At 36.5% G+C, this 13,953-nt stretch overlaps 1 protein-coding gene across 2 annotated transcripts in view; it reads right to left on the reverse strand.

The window, feature by feature from the left end:
* LOC149774873 (uncharacterized) overlaps positions 1-13,953 on the reverse strand; it is an 82,141-nt gene that overhangs the window by 14,605 nt on the left and 53,583 nt on the right. For both annotated transcript variants that reach the window (XM_089944710.1, XM_089944709.1), the window contains 3 exons: positions 8,829-8,855; positions 4,974-4,997; positions 2,181-2,240 (listed from right to left, as the gene is read on the reverse strand). In XM_089944710.1, the coding sequence (XP_089800836.1) occupies positions 2,181-2,240; positions 4,974-4,997; positions 8,829-8,855 (111 nt within the window). The remainder of the gene's footprint in view (positions 1-2,180; positions 2,241-4,973; positions 4,998-8,828; positions 8,856-13,953) is intronic.

Consider the following 13,953-nt stretch of genomic DNA (forward strand, 5'->3'; position numbering starts at 1 on the left):
AGGGACAAGTATATAGTGAAATTGTTTTAGTGAAAACCCGATGTTGATGTATCATCTGATCAAATAAATAGCAATAAAATGGATTTCAAGCCTGTAACCATACTGCAGCCATATTAACTGTCTGAGGGACACTATTTTCAAGTCATTAGTCGTACCGCATACACAATATAGTAATTGTACTGCAAACATGCTGACTGTTTGAGGGATACTAGTTTCAGGCCAGTAATCATACTGCAAACATGCTGACTGTCTGTGGGACACTATTTTCAAGCCAGTAATCATACTGCATACATGCTGACTGATGGACACGAGCTTCAAGCCAGTAAACATAATGCAAACATGCTGACTGTCTGTGGAACACTATTTTCAAGCCAGTAATCATACTGTAGACATGCTGTGTATCTGAGGAACACTAGTTTCAAGCAGTAATCATACTGCAAACATGCTGACTGTCTGTGGAACACTATTTTCAAGCCAGTAATCATACTGCAGACATGCTGACTGTCTGTGGGACACTATTTTTAAGCCAGTAATCACACTGCAGACATGCTAACTATCTGAAGGACACAAGTTCCAAGCCAGTAATCATACTGTAAACATGCTGACTGTCTGTGGGACACTAGTTTCAAACCAGTAATCATACTACAAACATACTGTCTGAGTGACAACATTATCAATTAAGACTAATTAAACCAAAAGATGCAACAGCATGCAGATTTTCCAAACTTTTCTTCAAGAAGTTTAAGAGGAGTAGCAATAACAAATTCTAATACATACCACACGATGAATATATGCCTTGTGCAGAGTCTTTGTATAAACTCTTCTGAGCTAAACTAGTATAGACAACAAAATTACAAAACTCTCTGAGGGCAGAATTGGTCCAGCAATTTTCCCCTGCATTTACAAAAAGCAGTCCAATAGGATGGCATATCAGGTTCACTTAAGTCAAAAGAATTTATGGCAGGATGCTGCATCCCTGAAAAGTTTATGTGATTGTCCATGATCTGTCCATGATAATGTGTTGAAATTCCTTGACAGCCACTGAAATAATTGTTCACTTTTTCTCAGCAATAAATTGTCACTATAGCCATATTAGATTGCAAATGTTACAATGGCCATATTAACCCTTTACCTCATGCAAGTGCCTTTGGAGGCCTCTACTCCATTTGTATGGAGGCACCTTTTGATGCCTCTATTCTATTCACATGGAAGCGCCTTTTGACGCCTGCTGTAAACATTAGCCATTTTAAGTGGGTTTTTGTAGCGCCACCTTTGGGGAAACCCCCTATTAGATGCTACATTAATTTCTGAGAATGACCATTACGTCAAATAATGTGGTCACTGTTTACGCTCTGGTCAAAATCTGCTATTTAAAGTAATTGGGTCATATTCTCCATGCTTCAAAATGGAGGTCACAGATTTCATTCAGTACTTACAAAGTTTTCACGATTAGAATCACAACTATGAAAGTTTCAATAACTTAGGTAAAGGCTCTGATATTGATGTAGGCAGCAATTAGTTTTTATACATTATCAAATTCAGATGACTTAGTGATGTAGACGCGGACAAAATCTTGTAAATATCGAGTATGAGAAATGGTAGCTACGTTTGGTCACACGGCTTCACTGACTTGACAGTAAATGAGTTCTCTCAAGATTTTAAAGCACAAAAAATTCTTCCATGAAAAATAATTACACAGCAATAATGATTGGACTTTACTCTTAAATTTTTCCATACATAAAAGATGTGTACCAAAAATGTAATATAGTTAAAATTGCTGTTAAACGTAACATAGTCTACATTGCTTAACAGTTAACAGGCAGGCCTATGTGTATGGAGTCAAATAGGTAACAGGTGTTCTATTTATAGTGCACTGCACTGGGTAACTTTGCTCTATGAGGTAAAGGGTTAAAAGGCAGATGTTAAAATAGTCATATCACCTGGGAGATGTTAAATCAGTCATATTCAATGGCAGATGTTACAATAGTCATATTAAATGACTGATGTTACAATAGCCATATTCAATGGCAGATGTTACAATAGCCATATTCAATGGCAGATGTTACAATAGCCATATTCAATAGCTGATGTTACAATAGCCATATTAAACAGCAGATGTTACAACAGCCATATTCGATGGCAGATGTTACAATGTGAACTGCAAATAAAGGTTTTCTAACCTTCCCCTCGTAATGATCGAGTTTCAGCATTCTGTGGAGGTGGTGAAGCCTGAACTGAAACTGGCAAAGAGAAAACACATTTGATTGAAATTACATACTTCAGGTAGCTTCTCCGAGTTCCTTTTTTTAAACTATAGGTCTACAGTATTGAGGTACAAGTGTCATTATTGCCTCTATTAATAATACAACACTCTAAAAATTTCTAATATGTATAAGTATATCAAATAAGCTTTGCAACAAATCAACTTGTCTGCTCATCCTGAGTGTGGTGGGTGATTGGTATGAGCAACTAAACAAGCAAAAAATAAGAAGACAAGAGGCCTAGGTGAGTATGATATTTCTCATGTGGATATAGTATTAATATAATATGTATCCATTGCTACTGGGTAGATTTTCCTTAGAAAAGGGGCATGGGTCCACACATATCCTCCCTGGACCTTTGTGACACCCCTTTCTTGAGCCTGAATGCCAAAGGAGAGGTCTAAAATGCTTTGAAAAACTTCACATAGCTGAAATCACTTCTTGGCCAGTTTCAATGGTCCTGGAGTGGGTGTGATGGACTCTGTTGTTTCTGATCTATCAAACCTGACAAAGCCATTCTGGGGATGAGCACTCCAAAGACGGTGTATGCATTCAATGAAGCAGCTCTCAAAAGGTTCTTATTGTGCTCCAGTAAGACTATGGATGTGTCCAAAAGCAACATCAATACAGAGGTGGAGCAGCTGACCCCTTATAAAGCAATGGACATGGATAACAAATGCCTAGATATTTTGGACATTGCTTCCAACAAATGCTGAAGGTCAACTTGTGACAGAGATTCCTTCTTCAGCAGGCTGAAAGATGGTGCCAAAAGGAGTTTGATTCCTAGGTACATAGCCTTTGGTTCTAAGGCTTCAAGTGCTTTAACTGGAAGGCAAACCCTGCTCCCCATGCCCTCATATGCCACTCACTGTCAATAGGAGGAGGTTTAAAGGGCCAGGATGGATTATGAACCTTTTAACCAACTTCAAAAACCTAGGATCTCAACATAAAATAAGGATGGGGGTGGAGACGTGTTGGGTACAGACCATCCTTATGGCCCTTTTTAAACATTTGGGAAAACTACTTAATGATAGCTGAGTGAGGAAGAAACAAAAGATTTGATTAAGAGGCAGCCTCCAAGCTGGAGGGAATTTTTGGGTCCTCAGAGCACAAGGAAACAAAAGATGGTAAACCTCATTACTGGTTACTGCTTTGTCAAATGACCAGATCTCTTCCCCCCTGCTGCCCTAACAGAGGAGGCAGGGAACCTGAAGGGACAGGGCACCACCTTGGCCTGTTCTGCATCAAACTCATGAGAATCAGTTAGGACAGAAAGGGCATCTTTATCCTGCTCTCACTCTTTGGAGGTAGAATTATTTGACCCAATATCATTCTCTTGTGGGGAATACTTATAGGAGCTCTCTACAAATATTATTTACTTCTGAGAGAGTGACAGGTGAAGTTGTTTGCATCAGCAACAAGCACAAAGAAAAGAATGTTGTCATATGTCTATCTTACTTTCATGTACTGTGGCTCATATTTGTTTGGATAGTGAACTTGTGGAAATTCTACATAATCTAAGTACACAGCTAACCAAAATGGCTGCTCCCATGTTCTCAAAAAATCAGACTGAATAAGTCCAAAGTGCACTCTCTTTAGCAGCTATTATAACAAGGAAAACAAATGTTGCCAGACTAGCTTCTAAAATACAAAATATATAAAAAGTCAGAAAGAATTTATGGATTATTTTTTCACAATTTATCACTTAAGTCCCTGAAGTGAAAATGACCAAGCAAAACTAGCAGTTTTTGATAGTTGCACAACTGAAGTAAGGCCAAGCTGTATACTCTATAACCCATACTACACCAATCATTCATACACCAAACTAAATATGCCTTTCATTTTGTATACAAATGTGTCCACATCAAAAATTTGATTCGTCTACAAACATACCCACATCAAATTTCATTTTTGTGCCAACATCAAATTTCATTAGTCTACAAATATACCTACATCAAATTTTATTTGCATGCAAATATGCCTACATCACATTTCATTTGTATACCTCAATATTTTTTCTTACTTAATCATGCTTACCATGTGTTTGTCGAAAAGGTCCAAGTTGCAAGAGTTCAAAAGGTATCAAAACAAATTAAAAAATGATGAAAATCTTATCATGTTATCTACATATTCATACAAATATGTCAATAAAATTCTTTTGTCTTTGTTTGTTGACTGCAAACAAGCTTCTCAGTATGTATGGATGGACAGAATGACCCTAAAAATATTTTTTCTGAGCCTCTTGACCTGTTTCCACATTCTGGTAAGTTTTATCACCCTCAAAATAAATCCTGGCAACGCCCCTTGACCCTCTAGAGTCTAGAACATTCTCACAACCCTGATTTGGGTCACAACCCAGGAGTTGGGAACCACTGATATACTGTAAGAATGGATGGATAAACAGAAGGATGTATGGACATAATGTAAGGATGGACTGGACCAAATCAAGACAAGCAGTGGGGTCCTACAAATGTACAAGTAACTGATATGGGAATTTGTACATATTAAACAGGACAAAATGCTAACATATCAGACTATGATCAACAGACAAGTAGCACGTATGAAACTGTGTAATGCCTGTCTGATTGATTTGGATTTGTAATTCAGTAGGTATAACTTGGTGACTGTTGTGGATAGGTCAACTGACTCACAAAATTACCAGAAATATATTAATTATGCTGTATATAAGCTTGTAAATAAATATAAACTTACTATTTTGCGTTTCATTCATAAATGCTGAAGAAAGAAAAAACAAGAAAGAAGTTACAAGGCTGAAATTTCTCAAATAAAAGCATAAAAGGCAGATCTAAGCACCATTAAAGCCAAGAAATAAATCTGCAGTACTGATAGACAGCAAATTACAGGGAAAAAAGGGACTGATTCTTAATTTCACCTATCTTTCTTCCCAGTGGGAAATCTAGACTGGTACTCAGTTGCATAAGGCTTCTCTTACAGGCAAAAAAATCATTCAAGCAAAAACACAAATCCAGGGGCTAGAGAATCATAAACCATCAAGTGAAGTAATATGTGGCATGTTACATTATGGTATAGATTTGAGAAGAATATGGAATTACCAAGGTTCTAATTTGATAAGTCTACTCTACAACTCTGCTATCCAACAATGCACTGGACCATTGTACAAATTACACTATTCAACAATGCACTGTACAATTGTAAAAATTACACTATTCAACAATGCACTGTACAATTGTACAAAATTACACTATTCAACAATGCTCTGTACAATTGTAAAAATTACACTATTCAACAATGCACTGTACAATTGTAAAAATTACACTATTCAATAATGCACTGTACAATTGTAAAAATTACTCTATTCAAGAATGCACTGTACCATTATAAAAATTAAACTATTCAATAATGCATTATACAATTGTAAAAATTACACTATTCAATAATGCACTATACAATTGTAAAAATTACACTATTCAATAATGCACTGTACAATTGTAAAAATTACACTATTCAATAATGCACTGTACAATTGCAAAAATTACACTATTCAATAATGCACTTTCCATTTGTAAAAATTACACTATTCAACAATGCACTGTACAATTGTAAAAAATTACACTATTCAACAATGCACTGTAGTATTGTAACAAATTACACTATTCAACAATGCATTGTACAATTGTAAAAATTACACTATTCAACAATGCACTGTACAATTGTAAAAATTACACTATTCAACAATGCACTGTACAATTGTAAAAATTATACTATTCAACAATGCACTGTACAATTGTAAAAATTACACTATTCAATAATGCATTATACAATTGTAAAAATTACACTATTCAATAATGCACTATACAATTGTAAAAATTACACTATTCAATAATGCACTGTACAATTGTAAAAATTACACTATTCAAGAATGCACTGTACCATTATAAAAATTACACTATTCAAGAATGCATTTTTAAAACCTGCAGAATACTACTGGGACACATTATGTTCTGAATAAATGCTAATGACAATGAAAGAGATTTGTTCCATTTGAATTTTGGCTGATTTGTGCTGTAAATGTTATAATGGTGAAATTGTGTTTTACTGTACAAACTTATTCTCGGCCTATGCTGGTTGGGTTCCTTTATAAGTACAACTATTCTGTGAATAAAGTACCAAGCACAAAGTTATCCCCCTTTACAGTATATTTGCTGCATAAAATGTCACAACAACAAAAAATATACTAATGATGTAGCACAGTTTACCAACTGGTGCAGATATCTAAATTTTTATTTTAGAGCAAAACAAATAAAATTAAAAAACAAGATCAAGTTCTTGAGGGTCATAATTTTACCTGATCTCAGTTATGGAAAGGATTTTGATATAATTTAAGAGAAGAAGCAATAACAAGAATTTCCAGATAGCCACCAAAACTGGCCATATTGAAAATCCTTAGTCAATACATTCATCCAATTCACAGAAGTAGCATTGAGATTTTCCAGAAGGACACCCTGTTGGCCATGCTGAACGTCTGATCCACACCACTGTCTTTTCAGACCAACTACATATGATAAGAAGTCTTCTGATAAAAACCCCAATTTGATTTGACCATCCATTTTCATATGACATGATTATCCGTTATGATACGACACATGACTGACACATGACCATCCATTTTGATAGGACATATGAACATCTATTTTGAATTGTCCATCCATTTTGATATGACACATGACCATCTACTTTGATATGACACATGACCATCTACTTGATATGACACATGACCATCTACTTTGATATGACACATGGCCATCTACTTTGATATGACACATGGCCATCTACTTGATATGACACATGACCATCTACTTTGATATGACACATGGCCATCTACTTTGATATGACACATGACCATCAATTTGATATGACACATGACCATCTACTTTGATATGACACATGACCATCTACTTTGATATGACACATGACCATCTACTTGATATGACACATGACCATCTACTTTGATATGACACATGGCCATCTACTTTGATATGACACATGGCCATCTACTTGATATGACACATGACCATCTACTTTGATATGACACATGGCCATCTACTTTGATATGACATATGACCATCAATTTGATATGACACATGACCATCTACTTTGATATGACACATGACCATCAATTTGATATGACACATGACCATCTACTTTGATATGACACATGACCATCTACTTTGATATGACACATGACCATCTACTTTGATATGACACATGACCATCAATTTGATATGACACATGACCATCTACTTTGATATGACACATGACCATCTACTTTGATATGACACATGGCCATCTACTTTGATATGACACATGGCCATCTACTTTGATATGACACATGGCCATCTACTTGATATGACACATGACCATCTACTTTGATATGACACATGGCCATCTACTTTGATATGACACATGACCATCAACTTGATATGACACATGGCCATCTACTTTGATATGACACATGACCATCTACTTGATATGAAACATGACCATCTACTTTGATATGACACATGACCATCTACTTTAATATGACACATGACCATCAGTTCAGATGAAGTAGCTGCAATAACTAGATGTTCAAGATAACCATCATAGCATGCATGGGATAACTGTGTGTATACATTTTCCAGGCAATCTACTCAGTAGATTAAAAGAAATAACAATCACAAATACAAGATATGTGCTACTGGACAGGAAATGAAAGGTGTATAGCCAATGGACAGACCATGGAATCTGTATAAACAAAGAACATACACTGGAAGCTGGACAAACAATGGAAGGTGTGCAGACAATGGACAGACAATGGGAGGTGTACAGACAATGGACAGACACTGGAAGCTGTACAGGCAATAGACAGAGTTTGGAAGGTGTACAGACAATGGACAGACATTGGAAGCTGTAAATGACAAACGAAAGTGTGCAGACAATGGACAGAAAATGGAAGGCGTGCAGACAATAGACAGCAATGGACAGACACTGGAAGGTCTACAGACAATGGACAGGCACTGGACAGACAATGGAAGGTGTACAGACAATGGACAGACATTTGAAGGTGTACAGACAATGGACAGACACTAGAAGCTGTACAGACAATGGACAGACATTGGAAGGTGTACAGACAATAGACAGGCACTGTACAGACAATGGAAGGTGTACAGACGATGGACAGACATTTGAAGGTGTACAGACAATGGACAGACACTGGAAGCTGTACAGACAATGGACAGACATTTGAAGCTGTACAGACAATGGACAGACACTGGAAGCTGTACAGGCAATGGACAGACATTGGAAGGTGTACAGACAATAGACAGGCACTGTACAGACAATGGAAGGTGTACAGACAATGGACAGACATTTGAAGCTGTACAGACAAAGGACAGACATTTGAAGCTGTACAGATGATGAACAGCAGACTCTTCTGGTCTTTGTCCATATTTGGGAACTTGCATTTAAATAAAATCAATAAATAGGATAAACAAGCTTCCAGTAAATGAAAGTGAAATAGTAAAATCTGACATATACAAAACTTACGGCTCACTACAGCAACTTTCTTTTCTTCTACAAGGAAAAACAAAAATTTCTGCTACATAACTCATTCAGATTATGTGTACATATAATTTTGTTTTAAGCATGGTTGTAAAATTGGAGTTATTAATTAGTTAAGAGGTATATAATTAACAATACATGTAATTTTATCAACAAAGATACAAATCTTCAATTCAATTATTATTACATTAAACATGCAACAAATGGATAAAACTTCATTTCTGTTTTTGCCACATTTTTCCCTTTTGGATACAATCTTAAACTGACAAACTCATTGACCTATTTTTGAAAATGCTACTCAGTGATGGATTAATCTCAAAATGGTAATTATTGTTTAGAGTAACGAATACATTCAAGAGACTGGAAAGGAAATTTTGTAGTAAATTGTTTCTCTAAGAATACTTATCTGAATCACATTAATATTAAGAATATAAGCTGAATACCACCTGAATCCAGCCCTACTGTAAGATGAAAATCGTCTTTCTAGTCTATATCATATAGATATAGGGCAGTAGCTCTTGCTCATTACCTCCCCTTGCCACTGCTTGGTGTATCTATTTTTAAGCTGAGTGAACTAGCAACAAGCATGCACACATAGAGGGGCGGTTGGGTGGGTCTTGAAAAACAATGTGATTGGGTAAGTACTATTCTTTGAGAATCACAATTTACTACAAAATCTGGTTTTTCCTATGAATACATTCCCAAATCACATTAACATTAGGAGAATAGGTAATACATTCCCATATCACAACAACATTAGGAGAATAGGTAATAGGTTGCCATATTATATTAACATTAGGAGAATAGGTAAGAGGTTCCCATATCATGTTAACATTAGGAGAATAGGTAAGAGGTTCCCATATCATGTTAACAGTAGGAGAATAGGTAATAGGTTGACATATTATATTAACACTAGGAGAATAGGTAAGAGGTTCCCATATCATGTTAACATTAGTAGAATAGGTAAGAGGTTCCCATATCATGTTAACATTAGGAGAATAGGTAATAGGTTCCCATATCATGTTAACATTAGGAGAATAGGTAATAGGTTCCCAGATCATGTTAACATTAGGAGAATAGGTAATAGGTTCCCAGATCATGTTAACATTAGGAGAATAGGTAATAGGTTGGTTCCCAGATCATGTTAACATTAGGAGAATAGAAAATAGGTTGACATATCACATTAGCTTTAGAAGCATAGGTAATAGGTGGATGGAATGCTAAGCATCATATCTATACCTCAAGTAAAGTTCTATTAAGAAATATTGGATGCCTCATTTAAAGTTTTCCTGCTGAAAGCAACACAACCTATGCTTATTTGATCTGTGATCACTCAGTCATCTTAAGAAGATGAATTTCAAAGCATTCTTACTGTCAAAATTAACTGCTGAATCCCGCAAAGCTAAGAGGCTGTCAGTTTAATTATGGAAGTTGTCTATGCTGCAGCCACAGGACCAATCCTGATTCAGACTTTGTCTCTACAAAGCTAAGTCCCTGAGTCAAAAACACCGAAAAGGTTGACTGCTTGCTAGCCAACTGCTTCTATGATGTCTTGGATCAAAATACACCGCTCCCTCAATAACTTGTGCCCGGATAACTCGCGATCCCGCTTATAACACGGTGTCCATCTTGGCTCCCGATTTTTTTTCCAGAGAAAATGTATTTAAAATATCTTTAAAATATGCTGCACATGAAAATATTATGATAAGAATTGATAAATTAAACCTTGATACATTGCTCATTTTATCATCAAAAATGGTGATTAATGCCCGTAAAAACATATAATCCATATTTTGAAATTTGCAAGTTCTAAAGAAGAATTAATTTCAGAGATCTCGAAAACGCTTAATTACGCATATATGGATGCCAATTTTTGATCTGGGATGCAGAAAATCACTGAGGCGGGAGTCCTCCGTATGCATTTAATAGGTGCGCGGTAAAATTCAAAGATTTGCCGGTCCTGTTTCAGCCACCTGCTTTGTGGGAAAATGTGTTGATCAGTTAACTGTGCTGATATTTACAATGACAGAATTCAGTGACTGAAAGACTCTTTGATGTACTGTTGCCATTTTATAAGAGTACATTACAAAAAAAAATGAACATGATGCAACAGCTAGGTGGCTAGTTCAAAGGCTTTGACTAGCGGCCGAGTGAGAAAATGTACTGATATTTAGTGATTGAATTCAGAGGCAGAAAGACCCATTTTAAAATCCTAGCGAGACCTCTGTTTAAAGATATCATATATTATGTAAGTTTTTATGATAAATAGTTGTCAGTATACTGTAAATAAACAGTCTGGTGAAATAGCGATCAATGAAAACTTTTGGTAAATGCTAACAGGTAGCAACAGAGAATGAAATAAACACCAATTCAACGTCTTCCTGTGTGAAAGTTACATTCTAATCCTTTAATTCCGTTTCAGTGTAAACATTATAATCACAACATATTCTGTTCATTGAAAACATGAAAAGAGTCAATTGACCGTCACATCGAAACCCGTGAGTACTTCTGTGAGAACCTAATTACATGTACATGCCGGCTTTGTTTTGATCAACAACTTGGGGAAGTGTTTCTTGCATTTAAAAAAAAATCGATATACAAGAGACCTCGGGTGCTGGATTAAGGGTCTTGGAGCTGCCTTTGACGTAAAGCAAAACAGTAACAGAGACAACGACGATGATAGTGACTTCGAATGTTTCAGTGAAACTGATGTCATTAATGCCGAGGCTGTTTGGGAGAAATTCATACAGACTCATGGTCCTGAGATGGGTGTTTCTCTTGATGATATGGAGGAGTGGATTTGTGCTGACAATGATTGCCCCACAGCTGAATACATGTCAGATGAAACTATAATTATTTCTATAGCGAACAAATATGCAGCAGAAGACGATTCTAACTGGAGTAACACAAGTGTTGAAAGTGATGCAGACGCAGATGTTGCACCCCCCACCCCTCTGCACAGGAAGCAATCAAATATTTTGATATTGCCATAAGGTGGCTGGAGACCCAAAATGTTGACTATGTAAAGCTCATGCAGTTGAGAAATCTGAGGGATTTTGCTCGGCGGCAGAGAAACCAAGGAGTAACACACACAAAAAAAATAACTGATTTTTTCAAAAAGTGAATTGATATTTGTCAAGCGTGGCACAAACGGCAAGTATTAACTTGTTCTAATTTACATTGTTTTAAATTTGTAGACCAATTAAATATGTTAGTACTGATTAATCCTTGTTTTTTTTTGTTTTCCATTTTACTTCTATCACATTCAAATCTATTTATCTATCTATCGTTCGATCGACACTGTTTCTCGAAAAGAGTCGATCTTTTGTATATAAAAAAACGTCTAATTTGGATCAAACAATAAAACTAGAATGTATCGTATTCAACATAAAAATTAGTGATGTAGTACACAATGTGTGAAGTGGTACACAAGTTAAGCGAACGGAAACCACGTGGAATAATGTTTTCGATGATCACCTCAATATACTGTAATTTATCCTGAAATTAATGTTGTCCTATGAGGAAATAATAAAGTACACCGTTATGAAGAGATATTTATTAACATTTAATCTCAGAACGATTCTAAAGTGAGTATTCAACAGTATAATCTGCCCACTCCCACCCCTTATTTCTCCGTTATGTCATCAATCACTTTATTGGTTTTGGGCTTATTTTATAGGTCCCTCGATAACTCGCGCCTCACTTATAGTGCGGTCGATGTTTCTGGACCCCGATGTGTGCGAGTTATCGAGGGAGTGGTTGTACTGTGTTTAAACCCAAAGCTTCCAGAGACTGCTCTAATTTCAGGAGTTGCAATCCTCACATGGCAACTTTGATTGTTTCAGACATCAGAGTATGCCTAGTGTATAACACACTTAATCCACAAAGACAGGGCTTAAAAGGTATATCATGTTTCCCCACTTTTACAGAAAAAATGGGTCTTTTGCAGTTGCTACAACTTGTCTATGTGCATTTCATTTTGTGCTTCAGGGCACAGACAGGAGCTTACATGGCCACTGCTCTCACTTTATCCACAGATTAAATAGAGTACATGATGACACTGACTGCCTGCTGACAGTAAATCATTCTTGGCCACAATGCCTTTTTTTATCATGAGGATTACTGGACAATCTGATCTGGACCCAACACAATGCCTTTATTACAGAGACGTAGCTATGATATTTTGCGCCCGGGGATGAACTATAAAATTGGCACCCCAGCCCCCTCCCCGTTTAATCACATTTTTGAATATTACCCTTGTTTACTTATTATAATGTAATGTTGTAAGCCTCATTTTGGCGCCTCTGTACTTTGGCGCCTGGGGACATATGTACCCCCCTGCCCCCCCCCCAGCTACGCCTCTGCTTTATTATGAGGATTACTGGACAATCAGATCTGGACCCACGATAGTCATGGTAGACTGAAAAGGTGTCTAACTAACTCACTGTGCAAGTTAAAGTTAAAGGTTTAGCATGATAACAACTTGAGTGAGGTCCTAGCTTATTTCTTAGACTTCTCTGAGTTGAGCAATGTTAAAACCCAGGACAGATTCCATTTTGGAAATAGGGTTAGGGATTTTGATCTATTCAAATCAAAATTGGCTAGTAAGTCTGAGAGATCTTTATCATGACCCATATCTCCTCTGTCATGTTACCTAAATGTGTCAGATGTCATGGTGCAGTAGCCTTTGATGGTGCCAACATTTTCTCCTTGTAGAACCAGAGATAAATGTCGGTCAGTTGAAGCATTAAGGTACTCAAAGGAATGATGGTATTGGCTCTATACCAGTCCCTGAAAACATGTCACTTTCCCCCATAAGCCATCAGAATGGAGGGCCTTGAGAGTCTCTCCACAATTCAGGGTCTGAACTGTTTATCTTGCAAGGATGTCCTGACAAGAGCCAAGCATGAAAAAGACAGACAGTGCATGGATGAAACATCTGCAACCTTGGTTGTTTTAGATTTGGCATGGCCATAATCTTCCTGAGTAGGTCTGTCATCAGCTTATATAGAATGTTGACCCAGAACTTGTTCCATCTGGGACAGGCTATCAGAATTATCTTGCAATTCTAACCACATATTTCTAAAATTAATTTTGGTTCTAAGACAGT

The sequence above is a fragment of the Sinohyriopsis cumingii genome, unplaced genomic scaffold (genome assembly GCF_028554795.1).
Source record: "Sinohyriopsis cumingii isolate HCF-2022 unplaced genomic scaffold, ASM2855479v2 utg000127l, whole genome shotgun sequence".
Classification (NCBI taxonomy): Eukaryota; Metazoa; Mollusca; class Bivalvia; order Unionida; family Unionidae; genus Sinohyriopsis; species Sinohyriopsis cumingii.